Source organism: Stegostoma tigrinum, chromosome 5, assembly GCF_030684315.1.
Source record: "Stegostoma tigrinum isolate sSteTig4 chromosome 5, sSteTig4.hap1, whole genome shotgun sequence".
NCBI lineage: Eukaryota > Metazoa > Chordata > Chondrichthyes > Orectolobiformes > Stegostomatidae > Stegostoma > Stegostoma tigrinum.
In genome coordinates this window covers 69,918,612-69,941,268 of record NC_081358.1, presented here as the reverse complement: position 1 = coordinate 69,941,268, position 22,657 = coordinate 69,918,612, and the positions used below count along the sequence as shown (strand labels likewise).

Sequence of the window (22,657 nt, the reverse complement as noted above, 5' to 3'; positions counted from 1 at the left end):
TGGAATCAATTATTTAGGAAGTAATTGCAGAACATTTGGAAAATCGTAATCTAATCAAACAGAGTTAACATGGCTTCAGGAAAGGGAAATCATGTCTAACTGATTTATGAGAGTTTTTTGATGATGTCTCAACCAAAGTGGTTTGAGGTGAACCAGTAGTTTTTTTTAATTTCAGCTTCCAGAGTGCATTCAACAAGATAATTCACAAAATGTTAGGTCTTATGATAAGATTCCATGGTGTTGGAGGTAGTGTTTTGGCATAGATTGAGAATTGGCTTCGAACAGGGAATGACAAGTGAGGATAAGGAGTTCTTTTTCTGGTTGGTGATCTGTGACCAGTGGGATTCCACAGGGATATGTGCTGTGACCATAACTATTTACACTATATATTAATGATTTGGAGGAAGGAAGTGAAAGAACTGTGGCCAAATTTGCAGACGACACAAAAACAGGTAGAAAGGCAGGTTGTGAGAAGCATACAAACAGTTTACACAGACTTATTGGTAGGTTAAGTAACTGGGCAAAAAATTGGCACATGGAGTATAATGTGGGAATATGCAAAGCTGTTCACTTTGGAAGGGAGAACAAAAGATCAGAGTAATAATTAAATGGAGAAAAACTACAGAAAGTTGCAACACAAAGGGACTCAGGGCATAGCTGTGCATGAAACACAAAAACCTGGCACACAGGTGTGGCATGTAAACAAGTCTAATGGAATGTTGGCCCTTATTTCAAGAGGGCTGGAGTCTGAATAGGGGGTCTTACTGCAACTTTATAAGGTGCTAATGAGATCATACCTGCAGTAATATCTTTTAGTCTCCTTATTTAAGGAAAGTTATCTTTCACTGGAGACAGTTCAGAGAAGATTCACTTGGATGATCCCTGCTATAGAGGGATTGTCTTATGAACAAAGGCTAAACAGGCAGGGTAAATGCTGAGAGAATATTTCCCCTAATAGGAGAGTCAGGGACCAGAAAGTATACACTTAGATAAAGGGGCACCAATTTAAGACTGAGATGAGGAGAAAGCCTTCTCTCACAGGGTCTTTGGAAATCTTTGCGACACAAAGAGATGGGAGCAGAATTCTTGTGTATATTTAAGGCTGAGATGTGTACATTCTTGATCCAGTTGGTGAATCAAAGGTTACAAGGAAGAGGCAGGAATGTGGCCACGATCTTATTTAATGGCAGAACAGGCTTGAGGGGCTGAATAGTCTGTTCCTATTTCTTGAGGTATTGTAGTCACTCTGCCTTACTATGAGTGGGTGACCCATATTATATTAGTTACAGTAAGTAGTGATTTGGGAAATTCTGCAAACTAGTTTTAATACAAGTCTTTAATATCTATTGCTATGGGTTTATTTTAAGAGCAGTGCACCATGACTTTATTTTTAAAAAAAACACTATCGTTATCTCACAGTTTTTCCACAAAGAAAGAAAAAAAAGCCTGAAAAATAACAAAAAAATGCTTAATATCTCTTTTAGAATTCAAGTTAAAGCAGCTGTAAGAAAAAAATGAATAAATAAAACAGGAAAGAAACAAACAACACACTAAAGTTGTTGATTCTTACTTGGACTACCAAAGTATCGTAGTAAAACGCCTTGAGTTGTGGCCTCTCCCAATTCATTTTTGGCCATGCACTGATATGTTCCTTGGTCAGATTCCTGTGCATTCTGAATCATCAAGGTACCATCATCTAGTAAATTCCGACGAATGTCATTTTTCATGTGTAATTCATGGCTTAAAAAAAACATATGGATATGAACAGTGAACATTGTCTCACATGACACATGAACTCTTCTGCTTAATTTTGGGTAACATACAAAAGCAGAGAAAAATGGTTTTCTTGTTGCCATGTGTAGCAAAATTGGAAGCATATTTGTTACAGAACTCTAAGTTGGCATGTTACTGAAGTTGAAACTGATTGTAAAGGTCAAAAAGTTAGGCTTAGGCTTTTATATCCCATTCAAGAGCTAAGACATACCCTGGACATCATTAGGAGACGTAAGACGTTATGAGAGAGGCAAGATGCCATAATAATACTTAAAAGTTGATATCAATGTGCTAAAAAGATACGCTAACTGATCAACTTTCAAGTTCATTGGAAATGCCATTGGAAATGACAATCCTGTCAAAAGCAACTGTGACAGATTAAAAAATAACTGTCAAAAGCAACTGTAAAAAGTGTTAAGGCATTTAAAATTTCTATCTTCAAAAATTTAAAAGGTAATGTCAAATGCATAAGAAAAATGTAATTACTCGTTATTTAAAACCGCCTTTTGAAATAAGCCAGTATGAGATTAGAACGTTATGACTGATTTTACAACCTTCCATTCTCAAAGCAGGGTGTTTCCCATTACAGAAAATTCGACTGAAAGTTGCAGCTGGGTTTGACCCTTTACTTGGGCTCTATGAGTGCTAATGACTTCATATATATTAAAGTATAATTTCCAAAACAGTAAATTCAGAACTGTTCTGAAGGAGTCATATCAGATGCTGTCAGATACTAGCTTCTAGATGTCATCAAACCTAAGTTTCTCCAGTACTTGCCAATTTTATTTCAGATTAGAATTGGCATCTGGAAGGAACCTACCTCAATAAACTTTCACCCCTTGCTGAACAAGAATCTATTTAAATCTTGCTCAGAAAAAAACTCAGGGACTTTGTTGGCACTGCCTATTTGTGGAAAGACTCATGCACCATTATTATGAGAAAAAACATTCTCATATCCATCTTAAATCTTTAATTTTAAACCACTCCCTTGTTTTGGATTTTCCCACAATAGAAAACATCTTTTCCAAATTCACCCTGTCAAGACCCCTCAGGATATCAAAAATTTCAATCCAATCATTGCTGACTTTTCTAAACTCCAAGCCTAGCTGTTCAGTCTTTCCTCACAAGTCAACCCACAGAGTGCGGATACAATGTTGCCCATTCTTTGACCGAGGCCATGATGAAGCAGATGATCGAGCTTCTAAAGATAAGGTTCCACTGCTTGGATTGGTGTAGTGGAGGTGCTGCAGTGTAGTCCAGCTAGCGCATGCCTCACTATTCTGGCCTGCTGTATTCTGCAGTCCAAGGAGGATGAGGACTGTGAGGAAGAGGAAGCTCAGACAAGACCTAATTGACACCCAGTTCCAGCAGATGAGAGTTATGTGCCACCGACCATTACAGAATGCAAAATAGTTATTGGTCACGATGCCAGCATTTAGTTTACATTACAGAGGCAAACATTAGCCTCTGTTTAGTTTGTTATATTCACTTTTACTGACACTTTATTTAGAAGATCATGTTTTGAATTGTCCAATTGTTTGCCTGTATGTGATGTTCACTCCCTGGACAATGACCAGATGTGGGTCGACAGTGGGCTTTGGGAATAGTGTAGTGGTGATTTCTAGATGGTGCTTAGACTGGATTATCAAAAGACAGATAAACTGTAATGCTGGTTGGTTAAACAGTGACTGGGGTGACAGAAAGGGGCTGTGAGTGCAAGAAAGTGTCAGCCAAGACTCGTGTACGAGCATAGACACCATTCCAAGATGGCATGTATGCCAGGGATGCCAGCCTCTTAACTGATATCTACTGAGTTGTGAATTATTCCAGGAATGGTGAGTGGTAAGATGGAGCTAAAATCAGGTAAGAGTGGTGCGATAAGAACTGCATAGATAGTTAATCAGGCAAGAAACTTCAAACAAACTCAACAAAATAACTTAAGATGTTGCTCATAAGAACAAATAGTAAAAATTCTTATTGATCATTTTTTAAAGTTTTATAAGCAACAGAGTTAGATCGGTCCTAAGGAAAGTGTGTCTGGGGATTTAGTTATTAAAACTAAGGAGACCGCAAATTAGTAAGTATTTTCTATTCATCCCACAAGTAACATCCCAAAAAAAGTGTAAATCAGCAAATTAAAAAGGGGGAGGAACTCAAAATAGAAACTGCATTGCACTAGAGAAGTGACACTGAGAGGGCTTAATGGACTTTTTTCTCAGGTCTTAAGAGAATTACCTAATGAGATAATTGATGCATTGGCTTTAAGTTAACAAAATTTTCCTCAGATTCAGGGAAGATTTTATTATATTTTAAAAGCATACCTTAATTAAAAGAGTAAGTTAGACAGAAATCAGGAAAGAACATGCCAGTTAGATTAACATATATCATAGTAGAAGTGTTTGATGCTATAATTAAAGACATTATAACAGGGCACTTAGGAAAATTCAAAGTAACCAGCCAAGGCCAACATGATTTTGTGAAAGAAAATTATGATTAGCCAAACTGTTAGAGTTTGTTGAGGAAGTAACGTGCTGTGGTTAAGGAGGAACTGGTGGATATATTTTACTTAGATTTCCAGAACAAATTTGATAATGCACCATGTCAAAGATAATTGCAGAAAATCGAAGATAATAGGGAAAGATGTTAGAAACTGATATGGTTGGAAGTTTGGCTAGCTAACAGGAAACAAGAGAGCAGGTATTTTCTGGTTTCTAAGATGTAATGAGTGACATGTTACCAGGATCAATGCTAGTACTTCAACTTTTTCCAATTTATATAAATAACTTAGATGAAGAGACTGAAGAATGAGTTGCTAAATACAATGATTATTAGGAAAGTATGCTGTGAAGAGAACATAAGAAGGATTAGGTTAAGGGAATGAATAAAGACCTGATAAATGAGTATAATGTGAGCAGAAATTAAATTCTCCACTACTACCTGAATAGTGGTAGATTGCAAAGCTGAGATGAGGGGGTTCTGAGTGTCAGCAGGTTGCACAACCATTGCCATGGTTGCAGTGGGTATCTGTTGTCCCTGAGTAACTCACCTTATCGGCCAAACAGGGCCCTCAATCATGCCAGGTTCCAGTACGCAGTCGTCATGGCAACTATCAGAGTAGTAGGACACACATCTCAAGGTTCTGGTTAAGCAATCACTGTTTGCCTGAACATTAACAGAATGGAGCCCACTCCTGTTGATGCATTCTGCAGTGTTATGATCAGACCCTTTAAGCATCAGATATGTGTACAATTCATGACAGCCTGTACCTGGGGGAAGCAGCTTTTTCCCAAATCCTGTCATCCAGTCTGCTGCATTGACTCCATCATCAGGAATGAAATGAACTGGTGTGATCTTGGAAACATTTGGTATCAGTTATTGTCCTGACACATTGTGAATGCACAACTCAGAGATCCTACACAGGTCACTCGTCACTCCCAGGCAGGGCCAGTCATATTGCACTTTAAAGCTGACGTCACTTTCATGGACACTGGAAGAGGTTGGCCTCTCATTCCTGCAGCTTCCAGGTTCTGCCCTACCATCCAGCACAGTTCTGTCACAGTGTCCCAGGACATACAGAGAATCTGTTAACATGTAATCTTACTCATCCCCATCAAATTAAGTCAGGGTTTGAAAAACTCAGGTCCTCCTGCATTCTCTTTCACTTTCTTAGGAACGGACAAACATTCCACCAGCGGCAGAGCATCTGGCAAAGACCTATTTTGTGAAAATAAAGCACAAAATAGGTTCTTAGTGCTTAGAACAGTCAATGGTTGCACACCCTGCAGATGAGGGTTGAGCACACCTCTTCACACTTTGAGACATGCTGCATTCTAATAATGAGGGTCATGTTTCCACCATTCAGTCAGTTTCAGTCATGCACGGGCTCAGTATTCAAAACATTACATCCCCTTCAGATATCAGAACCACGTCAACCATGAAGGATCACTGAATTCAATAACGTCTGTTGTCATAGTTACATGACAGGTGATGAAGTGATCACTTCCATCTCCCATAGCAGCCTTAGAAACTTCACAATTTATGGTTGGCCTTTAGCCAGCAGTCACCCGCATTTTCAATCATTGTTGCTAACGTCTGCACCATCAAGTCAACGTTCAATTTTCAAGGATCAGTGGCATGGTGTAAATTGCTTTTGACAAGTATTAATTCTGCATGAATTGCAAATAGACAATGAAATGATTGCAAATTAAATATGACTGTGGTTTGTATCATGTATTTGCCTGTGTTGGCCCCGCTGATTGTGCTGATTGTGCCTATGACTTAATGTATAGAGATCCTCTGATTGACACTTTTCTCCCTAAACTGGATGTAAGACTGTTGATATCTCAGTGTGCCATATAGCAACGTGTACCCCACACCTCCAGCCAGATAATGTGTCTGTTGAAGAAAACATGTCAATATGGCAGAACTCATAACCTTAAAGTTTGGCTGATTGACCAAAGTAAAAATGTCTTCACAGGTACGTTATGGTGTGGCAAGACAAGGAGGTATAGATGCTGTGAGGAAACAAACTCCAATTGTATGTGTGCTATATGAGCAAGTTTGCATCCTTGAGATGCAGACTGGTCAATCTGTGAGGTAGGTGCCTGTTCCTGTACAGAAAGTGTCCCTCCAACAACCTTTCAAAGCTGGTTGTTTGTGCACTCTACAATGCAGATCTGCATCTCCTAAGTGTCCTGCAAATAAATCACAGAAATGCCATAAAAATCCTGAGAGGATGCCAATGCCCATGGACAAGGAGAACATGCATTTGGTGACCGTGGATTGCATCTTGAGTAACAGAAGTCGTCAGGTATCTGCTCTGACTTCTGTGCTGAGAATTCTTGCCATCAAATTTACTACAGAGAGTCGTAAGATAGGAAACTGCAAATTAAAGAGGTGACATGTGCTTTTATTAAGGTCAATAACAAGTAATAATCGCCCTTAATAGGTCACTTACTGCTAGCAAAAATCCCATGTCATGCCTGGAACTTTATTAAAGATGGAACAAATTGTTGCCAGTGTCAAGATAGGCTTCACCAGAAATTCTGTAACATTTCTCACTATAGTCCATGGTGTTCAGACCACTGTAAGATTTTTCACTATATTTTTCAGTAACTTCCGCTCAAATGTTGTTTTCCTTCCTTTTTAATTTTTAGTCATTTTCTAGCGTGCTATATTCTGTCAAATCTTTTTATTGGTCATTCATCATTAATAAATATATGCTTTTCTTTTCCATTGACTACAGATGATGAGTCCTCCCATTGATTTTTTTATACTGTTGGAATAAATAAAAGTCTAGGTATTCAGAAATATGCACTTGAATGTCTGCTCTTCTATTTGTATATTTGCCAGTTATGACTTCGTTGAATCCGACTGAGGGATCTCTATTCCTTCCATTCATGTTGTCAATAGAAATGAACATTTTAATGGCCGTGCAAGGGACAGTTCTGACAGTTAATTTCAAATTCTTTCTAAGCCACATTGTAAACTACATAAATATCAATTCCACTAATATCAGAGGATTACATCTGCAATTGCAATTTTTGAAGTCATTCTCCTGATCTCAACAATGATCCGTAATTTTGGCAAAGGATCAGTGGAAGCCCCAAAGAAATGAGACAAATACTGAATGCACTACTGTCATGGATCGCTGAGCATAATAGTATCTTCAGTGAATTAAAAGGACATGATTTTCATTATGCCATTGCTGCAGGAAACTATATGGCATAGCATAAATGTCAATTATGAATTTTGCCCAAACATTATAGCCCTTCCATTTTAATGTGATTATGTATCAGAAAACAGACAGGAATGCTAAAAAGAATGTGCTAAGCTCCCTCAGTGAACACAGAGCCCATGGGCCACATTTCACACTGAAGTGATGGTCAGTTTGTTGCTAATTCCCCGACAACAGTGCTGTCACCAACAACTAACGTAATCAACATACTCTGTACTGATGAATTATGACCATAAGATCATAAGATATAGGAGTCAAAGTAAGCCATTCAACTCATCAAATATTTCCACCATTCAATGAGTTAATTTCTGATCTGATAACCAACTCCACTTTCCTGTCTTTTTTCTCCATAATCTTTGATGCCCTTGCTGATTAAAAATCCATCTGAGCCTTGAATATACTTAATGAAGCAGCCTCACAGGCCCCTACAGCGAAGAATTCAACAGATTCAGTATTCTCAGAGAACCAGTTCCAGTTCATCTCTAACTTAAATGGGTGACCCTTTATTCCGAAATTATGATCGCTAGTCTTCGACTCTGCCACAAGCAAAATCATCCTCTCCTCATCAGCCCTCTCAAGTCCTCTAAGAATCTTGTGGGTTTTGATAAGGTTGCCTTTCATTCTCCTAAACCCCAAGAAGTAAGGGCTCAACTTACTCAACCTCTCTTCATAAGTCAGTCCATCCACAACTTGGATCAACCTAATAATGTTAGTATATCACCCAAATCCCTCTGTGCTGTAGCTTTTGCAGGCTTTCTCCATTTAGATAACATTCGCCATCTCTATTCTATCTGACAAAGTGTACGACCTCACAATTTCCCACATTTGCCAAGTTTTTTCACTCTCTTAACCAGTCTATAGCCTGCTGCAAACTCTTTATATTATCCTCACCATTTGCCTTCCCACCTATTTTTCTGTCATTACATCTTATTATTTGCAAGATACCTTACCCTTTTTTAAACCTAAGAGTGCTGACCATAAAGTGACTAAATGAACTATGATTTATTTCTTAAAAACTGTAGAACAAACACGCCATTAACCATTAGTCAGATGGGACCATGAAGAGATGACTGGATAAATTTGATTCCTCAAAAATTAAATACATGGATAGCACATAAGAAGAACCCTCATGAGGTTAAATCTGTAATAGAATGATGAATGGAGAGACATCTCTGGACATTTCATGATTAGATAACATGCTGAAAGGATAGCAAAAATATTGGCCAACATGTATGGCCCCATAGCTTATTGTTTGTCCTAATGATGGTTTTCTAACCCTCTTGACATCTTATAAGCTGTTTGAAACTTTTTAAGGAAACATTTATGATGCTGTACATTTAATTAAGCAGCCATTCATATGTGGCTTATTTTAAAAACATGGATTTATTTTGATTTGAAAATACAATCTGCTTAAATTTGAAAATACAATCTTGCTTAAATTTCAATTGAAAAGAGTAACATGTATTCAAGTACATGGTTTCATGGGAATATTGAAAACAGGAGTAGGAGTGGTTCATTTGGTCCTTTGAATCTGCTCTGCCATTCAAAATGATCATGGATGTTCCCACATTCTCCCCTTACACTTTGATCTCTTTAGCTTAGATATGGAACTATATCTAAGTGCTTATTGAAAACAATGTTTTGGATTCTGCTATTCTCTGAGGTAGAAAATTCCACAGGCTCACCATTCCCTAGGTGAAGAGATTTCTTCTTATCTCAGTCTTTAATGGCCTAATCCAGATCCTTAGTCTGCGACGGCTGGTTCTGGGCTCCTTGGTCATCAGGAACATCTTTCCTGTGTTTTGTCCTGTTTAGTCTAGTTTTAATTTTATGGGTTTATATGGGATCTCCCCCCACTCCCATTCTTCTAAACTCCAGTGAGTATAATCCTAACTAATCTAGTCTCTCTTAATACTTCAGTCATGCCAGACAACTCAAAGAATATAAAGATAGCTGGAAAGAACTCAAAAATGGAATCAGGATGGCTAAAAGGTGCCACAAAATGTCTTTAGCAAAGAGGAATAAGGAAAATCCCAAGATATTTTATATGTATATACATAAGAAGCAAGAAGGTATTGAGGGAAAAGGAAGGTCCACTCAAGATCAAAGAAGGAATTATACATGGTGGTGGAGGAAGTGGGTGAAGTCCTTAATGAATACTTTGCATCAGTATTCATAAACGAGAATGTGGATGGTGAGTATCAGGAGGGGCATGTTAACATTTAGGCATGTCAATGTAAAAAAGAGGTAGTATTGGGGGTTTCGAAAAGCATTAAAGGTAGACAGAGTCCCCAGGTCCCAGTGGGATCTATCCAAGAATGCTGAGTGAGGCAAGTGAGGAAATTGCTGGGGCCTTGTGCCAAAATTTTGTAATATCTTTAGTAACGGGAAATATCCCATAAGATTGGAGAATAGCCAATATCATTTAAGGTCCTTGTGAAGATTTATAGTTCAGGTTGTGGTTGAAATTGTTGGCTTGCTTGCTGAGCTAACTGGTTATCATACAGACATTTGATACCATGCTAGGTAACATCATCAGTGCGGCTTCCAATGAAGTGATGTTGTTCTACTTTGCTTGGAATTTATATGATCTGGTCTGTTATGTTGGGTTGTGTCATTTCTAATTCTTCTTCTCATGAGTTTGTATATAGGGTCTAATTGCACACGTTTTTTGATTGCATTATGGTTAAAAACCAGGCCTATATGAACTTGCATGCCTGTCTGTGGTTGGCTTGAGCTAGGATGGTCACTTTGTCCAGGTTAAATTGATGGCCTTCATTGCCTGAGTGCACTGAGATGAGGGAAAGTTCATTGTGTCGTTTTGCTGCTAGCTGGTGTTCGTGTATCCTGATGGCTACTTTTCTTTCATTCTGGCTTATGTAATGTTTGTTGCAGTCGATGTCAGTAAACTACATTGGTCCTGCATGTCATGGGTATGGGCTCTTTGATCCTTTTGCCAAAACTACGCAAGAAGGAAGAAGAGCACCTATACAAGATATTTGCTAACAAAGGATATCCCAACAAATTCGTCCACAGGTACCTACAAGATAGACAATGCCAAGAGGACACATTACCCTCCAAGACACTGGCCACACTACCTTATATCAAGAACATATCAGAACTAATAATGAAACTTCAATGGCTACTATGTACAGGCCATAGTAGCCTACAAACTCTCAGGCATAGTACAACAATCACTCACAAGGACCAAAGGCCCCATTCCTATGAAAGGCAGGACCAACGTAGTTTACAAAATACCTTGCAATGATTGCAACAAGCATTACATCAGCCAGACCAGAAGTAAACTAGCCATCAGGATACACGAGCACCAGCTAGCAGCAAAACGACACAACAAATGTTCCCTCATCTCAGTGCACTCGGACAATGAAGGCCATCAATTTAACTGAAGCAAAGTGACCATCCTAGCTCAAGCCAACCACAGACAGGCACGGAAATTCAGAGAGGCCTGGTTTTCAAACCGTAATGGAATCAACAAACATTTGGAATTAGACCCGGTAAACAAACCCGTGCAAAAAAGTACTGAAATGACACAACCCAATTTAACAGGCAGGATCATATAAATGCCAAACAGAGTGGAACAACATCACTTTGTTGGAGGCCACACTAATGATGTTACCCAGCACAGTGACGAAACGTCTGTATGATAACCAGCCAGCTTGGCAAGCAAGCCAACATGTCCCTGGTTTAAGATAGGCAACAGAGATAATCCAGGAAATTACAGGCTGGTCAGCCTTACGTCAGTAGTAGAAAAATTGTTGGTGAAGTTCCTTAGAACAGGACTTTCGTACATTTGAGGAAATATGGACTTATTAGCAATAGGCAGCATGCCTTCGGATAGGGAAGGGCATGTCCCACAAATGTCATTGAGTTTTTTTGAGCAAGTGACAAAGATGACTGATGAGAGTATTGTCCATATTGTCCACATGGACATTAACAAAGCATTTGACAATGAGCCTCTGGGCAGGCTGACGATAAAGGTCAAGTTGCATGGGATCTGAACTGAGCTGGTAAGATGGATACAGGACTGGCTTAGTCATAGAAGACAGAGTGGAGTGGAAGTATGTTTTTCTGGTTGGGGATGTGTGGCCAGTGATGTTCCATGAAAATCAGGATTTGAGGAGCTACGGGTAGTGAAGAGGATTGTGACAGGATACATCAGGATATGGATAGACTGGAGACTTGGGCAGAGAAATCGCAGACGGAGATCAATTCATACAAATGTGAGGCGATGCATTTTGGGAGATCTAATGCATAAGACAAGTACACAGTAATTAGCAGAATCCTTAGTAGTATTAACATGTAGAGAGATCTAGATATACAGGCCCATAGTTCTCTGAAATTGACAACACAGTGGATAAGGTGGTCAAGAAGACATATAGCATAGTTGCCTTTATTGCTCAGGGCATAAAGTATAAAAATTTGCAAGTCATGTTACAATTGTATAGAACTTTACTGAGACTACATTTGAAATATTGTGGTTCTGGTCATCAAACTATCAGCAGGATGTGGAGGCTATGGAGAAGGTATAGAAATGGTTTACCAATATATTGCCTTGTTTTGAAGGTATTAGCTAGAAAGAAGGATAGGACAGACTCAGTTTCTTTTCACTTGAACATCAAAGGAGGAGGGGCAGCCTGATAGAAGTTTACAAAATTATGAGAGGCATGTATAGGATGAATAGTCAGGATATTTTTCCCAGCGTAGCAGTGTCAACTAGTAGGATTCATTTTTAAGATTAAAAAGGGGGCAATTTTAAAGGAGATGTGAGGGGCAAGATTTTTTTTTACACAGAGGGTGGTAAGTACCTGGAATGTACTGCCAGAGATGGTGGTGGTCACCAATACAATATCAGTGGTGAAGAGGCATCTTGATAAACATATGAATAGGCAGAAGTAGAGGGATATGGACAATGTAGTAAATGGTTCTGAGTTTGGAAAGGCAGTATATGTTAGCAAATTCTTGGTGGATTGAAGGGCTTATTCCTGTGCTGTTCTTCATTCTAAACTTTTATTGCACTTCTTCCATACTTAGAAAAGTGTTCCTCAGAAGGAGACTAAAAATACAAATGCTTGGTCCGCTGTGTTCATCAAGCTGTACACCTTGTTATCTCGACCTACTTTCAGTGTGATTTATGAGGACACCCAGGTCTCATTGCACCTCGCACTTTCCCAATCTATTGTCATTAGGATATTAATCTACTTTCCAGTTTTTGTTATCGAAATGAATAACCTCACATTTATCCACTTTATACCATGTATGCCATGCATTTTCCCACTCATTCAAATTGTCCAAGTCACACTAATACATCCCTGCATCCTCTTCACAGCTCACCCTCTAACCAAGCTTTGTGTCATCTGAAAACTTGAAGATATTATATTTAGCTCTCTTATCTAAATCATGAATATTCATTCTGTGTAGCCAGGATCCCAACACAGATCTCTGTGGTACGCCACAAATCATTGCCTGCCTCTCAGAAAAAGACCCATTTATTCCTACTCCTTGTTACTGTTTGCCAACTGGTTGTCTATCCATGTCAGTATCTACCTCAAATCCCATGTATTTTAATTTTATATGTCAATCTATTATGTGGAATCTTATCAAAAGCCTTCTTAAAATTCAGCTCTTCTGGTTCTCCCTTATCAATTCAATTAGTTACATTCTCAAAAATTTCTTACAGTTTTGTCAAATTTGATTTCCATTTCATAAATCTAACCATCTCTGTATGATCCTGTGGTTGTTTTCCAAGTGCTTTATTATTAATTTATCTTATAACAGACACTTAGCAGCTTCCCTACAACCAATACCAGACTCATTGGTTAATGATCTGCTTGTTCTCTCCACATCCATTTTAAATAGCAGGGTTACATTTGCTACCCTCCAAATTTCAGGAACAGTTCAGAAAATTTAGAAACTTGGAAGATGCTCAAGAATGCATCCACTGTTTCTACAGCCATTACTCCTATCAATTTAGCCAACACTATTTTCTATTCACACTGATATCACTCAGTATATCCAGCAATAGGACCCTGCATGTCCCAAAATATTTGGGGCCTTTATTAAGAGATAATTAAAGTTTGTAGTTTACTGATCTGCCATCTCTTCTTCCCCACTATATCTTCCCCTGTTTCTTCCTGTAAAGGATCTACAACTAATCTTTTTCTCATCACATATCTATAGAAGCTTTTACAGTCAGTTTGCATGTTCCCCATAAGTTACTCCTTTTCTCTATTTTCTCCCCTCTTGATCAATCCCTTTGCCCTCCTTTCCTGAACTTAAATCTGCTCCCAATTATTATGTCTGCTTGTTTTTTTTCCGGCCAATTCATACGTCCCTTCTTTGGATCAAATACAGCCCCTAATCTCCCTTGTTAGTCATGGTCAGAAAACCTTTCTTGTTTTATTTTTGTGCCAGATGGAAGTGAACAATTGTTGCACTCCATTATTGCATTCTTGAAATGTTTGCCTATCCACTGTTATGCCTTTAACCAGCATTTCCCCAGCTCATACCTCATACTGTCATTGTTTCATTTATTGAGATTCAGGACCCTAGTCTCAGAATTGATTATGTCACTTTCTGTTTTAATGAAGAATTCTACAATATTGCAACCACTCTTCTTCAAGGAGCCTCACACAGCAAGGCTGCAAATTCTTCATTTCTCATTACAAGACCTGGTCTAGAATGGGCTGTTTAATAGTTGGTTCCTCAATATTTTGATCCAGATACCCATTTCACACACATTCCATGAATTCCTCTTCTCCAGTATTGTTACTGATATGATTTGACCAAACTATACGGAGTTAAAGTCTCCCATGATTACTGCTGACCTTTTATGCAAGCAGTTCTAATTTTCTGTTTAATGCCGTCCCCAGCATTACCACTACAGTTTGGGATTTATATTTTCTACCCATGGTGTTTCTAAGCTCCACCCATATATATTCTACTTCACCAGGGCTATCATTGTTGCTTTTATTTCCTACTTAATCTTCAATACTACCCAACCTCTTTTTCTTTTTTTGCCTGACCTTCCTGAAAATTGAAAACTTGTTTCATGCAGAAGCTGTATCTCAACAATCTCAGTTATATCATGTCCATTTATATCTATTTGTATAATGAATTCATGTACTTGATTATGAATGCTCCACTCATTAAGACACAAGACATTTCTTTTTAACATTCCAATCCTGTTTGTGTTAATTTGCATCATGGCCCTAGTTGATTATTGCCTTTGAATTCTCTGTCTATCACTTTCCTTATTTCATATTCTGTTATTTTCTTTTGCCTTTGTTTCCTGTTTTTGTCTCCCTGTACAGGTTACCATCTCTCTACCATTTTAGTTTAAACCACACCAGCAAAAAACCCTTTAGGACATTAGTTGTGGCCCTGATCAATGTTACAGCACAGAGAAGTCAATCAGATTTTCTAATTTCGTGTTCACAGTGCATTAAACATTATATCTTCAAAGCACCTCAGAATTGACCAAATAGCTCCTAACCAGGCTTTTAAACAAACAGAGGTAACAAAGTGTGGAGCTGGATGAACATAGCAGGCCAAGCAGCATCTCAGGAGCACAAGAGCTGACGATTCGGACCTAGACCCTCATCAGACAGGGGGATGGGGAGAGGGTTCTGGAATAAATAGGGAGAGAGGGGGAGGCGGACCGAAGATGGAGAGAAAAGAAGATAGGTGGAGAGGAGCGTATAGGTGGGGAGGTAGGGAGGGGATAGTTCAGTCCAGGGAAGACGGACAGGACAAGGAGGTGGGATGAAGTTAGTAGGTAGCAAATGGAGGTGCGGCTTGAGGCAGGAGGAAGGGATGGGTGAGAGGAAGAACAGGTTAGGGAGGCATAGACAGGCTGGGCTGGTTTTGGGATGCGCTGGGGGAAGGGGAGATTTTGAAGCTGGTGAAGTCCACATTGATACCATTGGGCTGCAGGGTTCCCAAGCGGAATATGAGTTGTTGTTCCTGCAACCTTCGGGTGGCATCCTTGTGGCACTGCAGGAGGCCCATGATGGACATGTCATCTGAAGAATGGGAGGGGGAGTTAAAATGATTCGCGACTGGGAGGTGCAGTTGTTTATTGTGAACCGAGCAGAGGTGTTCTGCAAAGCGGTCCCCAAGCCTCCGCTTGGTTTCCCCAAAGTAGAGGAAGCCACACCGGGTACAATGGATACAGTATACCACATTGGCAGATGTGCAGGTGAACCTCTGCTTAATGTGGAAAGTCATCTTGGGGCCTGGGATGGGGGTGAGGGAGGAGGTGTGGAGGCAAGTGTAGCACTTCCTGCGGTTGCAGGGGAAGGTGCCAGGTGTGGTGGGTTTGGAGGGCAGTTTGGAGCGAACAAGGGAGTCACGGAAAGAGTGGTCTCTCCGGAAAGCAGGGAATGGAAAAATGTCTTGGGTGGTGGGGTCGGTTTGTAGATGGCAGAAGTGTCGGAGGATGATGCGTTGTATCAGGAGGTTGGTGGGGTGGTGTGTGCGAACGAGGGGGATCCTTTTTGGGCGGTTGTGGCGGGGGCAGGGTGTGAGGGATGTGTTGCGGGAAATGCGGGAGACGCGGTCAAGGGCATTCTTGACCACTGCGGGGGGGAAAGTTGCGGTCCTTGAAGAACTTGGACATCTGGGATGTGCGGGAGTAGAATGTCTCATCCTGGGAGCAGACGCGGTGGAGGTGGAGGAATTGGGAATAGGGGATGGAATTGTTGCAGGACGGTAGGTGGGAGGAGGTGTATTCTAGGTAGCTGTCGGAGTCGGTGGGCTTGAAATGGACATCAATTACTAGCTGATTGTCTGAGATGGAGACTGACAGGTCCTGGAAGGTGAGGGATGTGTGGGAAATGGCCCAGGTGAACTTGAGGTTGGGGTGGAAAGTGTCGGTGAAGTGGATGAACTGTTCGAGCTCCTCTGAGGAGCAAGAGGTGGCGCTGATACAGTCATTTGGTCCAGGAACTCCCTACCTACGTCCGTGACACCACCCACGCCATCCACCTCCTCCAGGACTTCCAATTCCCTGGCCTCCAACACCTCATTTTCACCATTGATGTCCAGTCCCTATACACCTGTATTCGTCATGCAGATGGCCTCAAGGCCCTCCGCTTCTCCCTGTCCTGCAGGTCCGACCTGTCCCCCTCCACCGACACCCTCATCCGCCTAGCCGAATTCGTCGTCACCCTCAACAACTTCTCTTTCCATTCCTCCCACTTCCTACAGACAAAAAGGGTGGCCATGGGCACCCGCATTGGCACTAGCTATGCCTGCCTCTTTGCAGGTTACGTGGAACAGTCCCTTTTGCGCACCTACACAAGCCCCAAACCCCACCTCTTCCTCCGTTACATTGATGACTGTATCGGCACCGCCTCTTGCTCCCCAGGGGAGCTTGAACAGTTCATCCACTTCACCAACACCTTCCACCCCGACCTCAAGTTCACCTGGGCCATCTCCCACACATCCCTCACCTTCCAGGACCTCTCAGTCTCCATCTCAGGCAACCAGCTAGTAACTGATGTCCATTTCAAGCCCACCGACTCCCACAGCTACCTAGAATACACCTCCTCCCACCCAACCTCCTGCAAAAATTCCATCCCCTATTCCCAATTCCTCCGCCTCTGCCGCATCTGCTCCCAGGATGAGACATTCTACTCCCGCACATCCCAGATGTCCAAGTTCTTCAAGGACTGCAACTTTCCCCCCACAGTGGTCAAGAACGCCCTTGACCGCGCCTCCCGCATTTCCCGCAACACATCCCTCACACCCCGCCCCCGCCACAACAGCCCAAAGAGGATCCCCCTCGTTCTCACACACCACCCCACCAACCTCCTGATACAACGCATCATCCTCCGACACTTCCACCATCTACAGTCCGACCCCAGCACCCAAGACATTTTTCCATCCCCACCTTTGTCTGCTTTCCGGAGAGAGCACTCTCTCCATGACTCCCTTGTTCACTCCACACTGCCCTCCAACCCCACCACACCCAGCACCTTCCCCTGCAACCGCAGGAAATGCTACACTTGCCCCCACACCTCCTCCCTCACCCCTATCCCAGGCCCCAAGATGACTTTCCACATTAAGCAGAGGTTCACCTGCACATCTGCCAATGTGGTATACTGCATCCATTGTACCCGGTGTGGCTTCTTCTACATTGGGGAAACCAAGTGGAGGCTTGGGGACCGCTTTGCAGAACACCTCCGCTCAGTTCGCAACAAACAACTGCACCTCCCAGTCGCAAACCATTTCCACTACCCCTCCCCTTCTTCAGATGACATGTCCATCATGGGCCTCCTGCAGTGCCACAGGATGCCACCCGAAGGTTGCAGGAACAGCAACTCATATTCCACTTGGGAACCCTGCACCCCAATGGTATCAATGTGGACTTCACCAGCTTCAAAATCTCCCCTTCCCCCACTGCATCCCAAAACCAGCCGAATTCGCCCCCTCCCCCCACTGCATCACACAACCAGCCCAGCTCATCCCTCCCCCCACTGCATCCCAAAACCAATTCAACCTGTCTCTGCCTCCCTAACCTGTTCTTCCTCTCACCCATCCCTTCCTCCCACCTCAAGCCGCACCTCCATTTCCTACCTACTAACCTCATCCCACCTCCTTGACCTGTCCGTCTTCCCTGGACTGACCTATCCTCTCCCTACCTCCCCACCTATACTCTCCTCTCCACCTATCTTCTTTTCTCTCCATCTTCGGTCCGCCTCCCCCTCTCTCCCTATTTATTCCAGAACCCTCTCCCCATCCCTCTGTCTGATGAAGGTTCTTGGCCCGAAACATCAGCTTTTGTGCTCCTGAGATGCTGCTTGGCCTGCTGTGTTCATCCAGCTCCACACTTTGTTGTCTTGGAGCCTCCATTTTAGCATTCCTCTGCTCCTGATATGACAGTTAGTTAGTTAACTGAAAGCAGTGCTGCCAATATTGGGAGAAAGGAAGAGCAGTTAGTAATTAGTCTTATTTCAAAATAATTTGATTAGTTCATGGAATGTTCGCTTTTTGCTGTAATTTTAAGGCTAAAAAGTTTGTGAGAATGGTTTTCAGTGTAAATCAATCTTTTTGCTTAAAAAAAGGGTGAGCTTCAGTTGGAAAAACATGACATTTTCAATCCTGTAATTTTTCCTTTCCCCTTTTTCATAACAAATTGAAAATAGCCTGGGTAAAAATTATGTAGGAGTTTTTACTTCATCCTTACAATGCTTTGATTAAAAACTCTCCAGTTATTTTCAATAAGTTAATTTTCTTATTGTTTGAATTATTTGCTTGGCAGCGTAAGATTGTATTTCAATAGAATTTCAATTCAATGTTAGCAATTTTATCACATACATTAGAATTGCATCTCATCAAACTTCTATTTTTTAAAAAATAAATAATTATTAAGGGCCATCTGTACCAATGAATAAAGACTATATTTAAAGAAGGTCATTCACTGACATCTTAGCATTAAAATTATAGCCCAAAACATTTTCCAACTATACTCACTTATTATGTAGCCAGACAATTTTAGGCTTGGGATTCCCTTCAGCTCTACAGGTAAAGTAAACAGTGTTTCCTAAGGTTACGTCCACATCCCGTGGTTCTGAAGTAATTCGTGGCCTTGCTGGAAAAAAAGAGTTGCATTACATGCATACCAAAAGAGTATACTTATTTAAAACAAAAATATTCCATTCCAGTACATTGGACTTTGCAGGATTCTAACAGTGCACACTATTAAAATTAACTCAGAAGATAAGAACATAATGTATGAATGTTTCACTTCGTTACACTGCTGCTTTAAAGCTGGTGGAAGTGTATATTAAGGTAAAGTTATGCCTGGCACTTTATTTGATTTACTGTCCTGTATTATTCTATGAATCAATAGGCTGCATCAAAAATTTACAGATTATGTTTGAATATAATTCTGTTTTTGCTGATGGTCCAAACTGCCTCATGGATGTCAGAGTTTTGGCTGCTGAACTTGTTCTGAATCTATCCCATTCAGCATAGTGGAAATGTCACACAATATCGTGGAGGATATCTTCAATGTGAAGACAGAACGTTGTCTCTACATGGGCTTGGTGACTGTCATTCCTACCAATAATGTCATGGACAGCTGGATCTGCAACAGTTAGATTGGTGGCAATGAGTTCAAGTATACTTTTCTTTTGATTCGGTTCCCACACCACTTCAACAGACCCAGTCTAGCAGCAATGTCTTTCTATGTGCTTCCAGAGTCTGTCAGTTAAGTTCATAGTGAGACTAGTATACAGTGATAGAATCACAGACCCTTCAGCCTAACTCGTCCATGTTGACCAGATAACCTAAGTTAATCTAGCACCATTTGTCAGCATTTGGCCCATATCCCTCTAAAACCTTTTCATATACCCATTCAGATGCCTTTTAAAAGTTATAGTTGAGTCAGACTCCACCACTTCCTCTGGCAGTTCATTCTATACATGCACACATCTTGGTGATGGATATTGAAGTAATCCATCCAGTGTGCATTCTCTGCCTTTGCCACCAACTGTATTTTATCCAGGTAGTCTCTAACATAGAGCAGAACTGATTTATCAGCTGTGGGACAGTAGCAGGAGGTAATCTGCTGGAGATTTTCTTGTCCATGTTTACCTTAATGCCATGAGATTTCATGTGTTACTACACTGATAGATCTCTCCTGGTTCTAGTATAGGACAAACCCAGTGATGATGGTGGGGTCAGTCACATAGCCCACAAGGTGTGATTCAGTGGGTATAATGATATCATGCTGTTACTTGACACATTAGGGGACAGTTCTCCCCGTTTTTGCATAAGCATCCAGAAGTTGGTATGGAGGAATTTCAGGGTCATCAAGGCTGCACATGCTGCTGTTATTTCCAGTACAAAGGCCATTTGGTCCACTCATTATTGTTCTTCCTTTTGTTTTCTCCTTAAAAGTTTAGTACAACTGAATGAGTTGCTAGACTATTCCACCATGTTCTGTTATCATAAAATATTTAAGCATAGGAGAAGACTATTTCACTTGGTGTGCCAGTGTTAACTCACTGCAAGGGTAACTTAGCTTAGTCCCTTTCCTCTGCTTTTTCTCCCCCATTACTTTACACACATTTTCCCTTTAGATACAAGCATTTTTAAAATCCACAACTGAATCCATCTTCATCACATTCACCCACTGGCATTCAACCAGTACCTGTGTAAAAACATTATTGTTCATGTCATCTTTGGTAATGACCAAACACTATACCTTGACATGAAGTGGCAATGGGAAGGTGGAAAGATGAGGTGTGGGACTCTTGATGAACAGAGACTTGAGGTTGTGGTTACACTCAGAATAGGCAATCATGATTTCAGCTGTTTGGTTGAGGGTTTACACTCCCTGTGAATCTCAGTGTGCTTTACTGTTATTTGCCATGAGCACATAATGAACAGAAGTAAATGCTTCTCACCCCCAGGAGCAATTGTGAGGTGGGTGGGAATTAATTTAATTGAGAAGGATGCAGTGGTGTAGACAAAATGTCTCCTTCCAGTCTCTCCTGATTCAGACAGGGATATAGAACGTCTCGAACAATTGATGCCCTTGAGTGGCCATTTCTGACCCCAGGCCACCTATTTTGCCCTGAGTCTCTGCTTTCAGGCTCCCTGTGTTTCAAGGACCTACAAACAGCAATGGGCACCACTGCCATAAGGACCTCCTTGCACTTCCCTTGACCACATTCTGACACTACTGTTTGTCTAATTGGCCTGGGTGAGCTAAATCCACTTATATCTTCTTCTCGCAATTTCTGTTTTTGTACCAATTATCACAATGTTTGTTACTTATTCTAGCATTTCTTGTGACAAAAATAAGATTTTTTTGACAGATTTAAGAGCAGCTTCTTCCCCACTGTTATCAGACTTATGAACTCTCATAGAGAGTTACAGTCATCGAGTCCTACAGCACAGAAACAGACCCTTCGGTGTAACAAGTCCATGCCAATCATAATCCCAAACTAAACTAGCCCCACCTGCCTACTCCTGGCTCATATCCCTCTAAAACTCCAACTGTTTCAAAAGCTGGGTATCTATTTGGTAGAGGAATAGCCACCATGAACTTTTGAACTACCTTCTTACACTTTTCGTGACAGTGACCCATCTATCTGACTGAAGTTGCTGGGTAATAACTTTGCTAAATCTACTAGATACCTCACTCTGTTCCTCATGTATGGCCTTAATCACATTAAGCCTACAAAAACTGGATGTTTCAATAACACCTCATATATAAAATAAACTACCTTTCATTACCTGCACAAAATAATGCTAAAATGGAAAAAAATGAAAAACTCCAACAAATAAAATTTAAGTAAAATCAATCACTTAATTGAGTAACTGAATAAAAATGACTCTTCTTCAAGAAATTCCTCAAAGAAAAGAAAATCTTCTCCAGAGCTGACCACGTGTAGCATTCTCTGGAACGAAAATATAACTCCTTATTTATCCTTTCTCTGCATCTTCTCTGTAGCTTTAATACTATATTCTGCATATTACTCTATATCCCTGAAAGTTGCCACTGAGATTGATAGGGTTGTTAAGAAGGCGTATGGTGTGTTAGGTTTTATTGGTATTGGGATTGAGTTTTGGAGCCATGAGGTCATGTTGTAGCTGTACAAAGCTTTGGTGCGGCTGCACTTGGAGTATTGCATACAGTTCTGGTCGTCGTATTATAGGAAGGATGTGGAAGCATTGGAAAGGGTGCAGCAGATATTTACCAGGATGTTGCCTGGTATGGAGGGAAGGTCTTATGAGGAAAGGCTGAGGGATTTGAGACTTTTTTTGTTAGAGTGAAGAAGGTTAAGAAGTGACCTAATAGACACATACAAGATGATCAGAGGATTAGATAGAGTGGGCAGTGAGAGCCTTTTTCCTCAGATGGAGGTGGCTAGCACAAGGGGACATAGCTTTAAATTGAGGAGTGATAGATATAGGACAGATGTCAGATGCAGGTTCTTTACTCAGACAGTAGTAAGGGCATCAAATGCCCTGCCTGCAACGGTAGTAGACTCGTCAAGTTTAAGGGCATTTAAATGGTCATTGGATAAACATATGGATAATAATAGAATAAGTTGGATGGGCTTCAATTTGGTTTCACAGGTCAGCACAACATTGAGGGCTGAAGGGCCT

General features: G+C 41.0%; 1 protein-coding gene across 2 annotated transcripts in view; it reads right to left on the bottom strand.

Moving 5' to 3' along the window:
• LOC125452046 (peroxidasin homolog) overlaps positions 1–22,657 on the bottom strand; it is a 499,162-nt gene that overhangs the window by 210,001 nt on the left and 266,504 nt on the right. For both annotated transcript variants that reach the window (XM_048529957.2, XM_059646061.1), the window contains exons 8-9: positions 19,007–19,124; positions 1,571–1,740 (exon numbers count right to left, since the gene is read on the bottom strand). In XM_048529957.2, the coding sequence (XP_048385914.2) occupies positions 1,571–1,740; positions 19,007–19,124 (288 nt within the window). The remainder of the gene's footprint in view (positions 1–1,570; positions 1,741–19,006; positions 19,125–22,657) is intronic.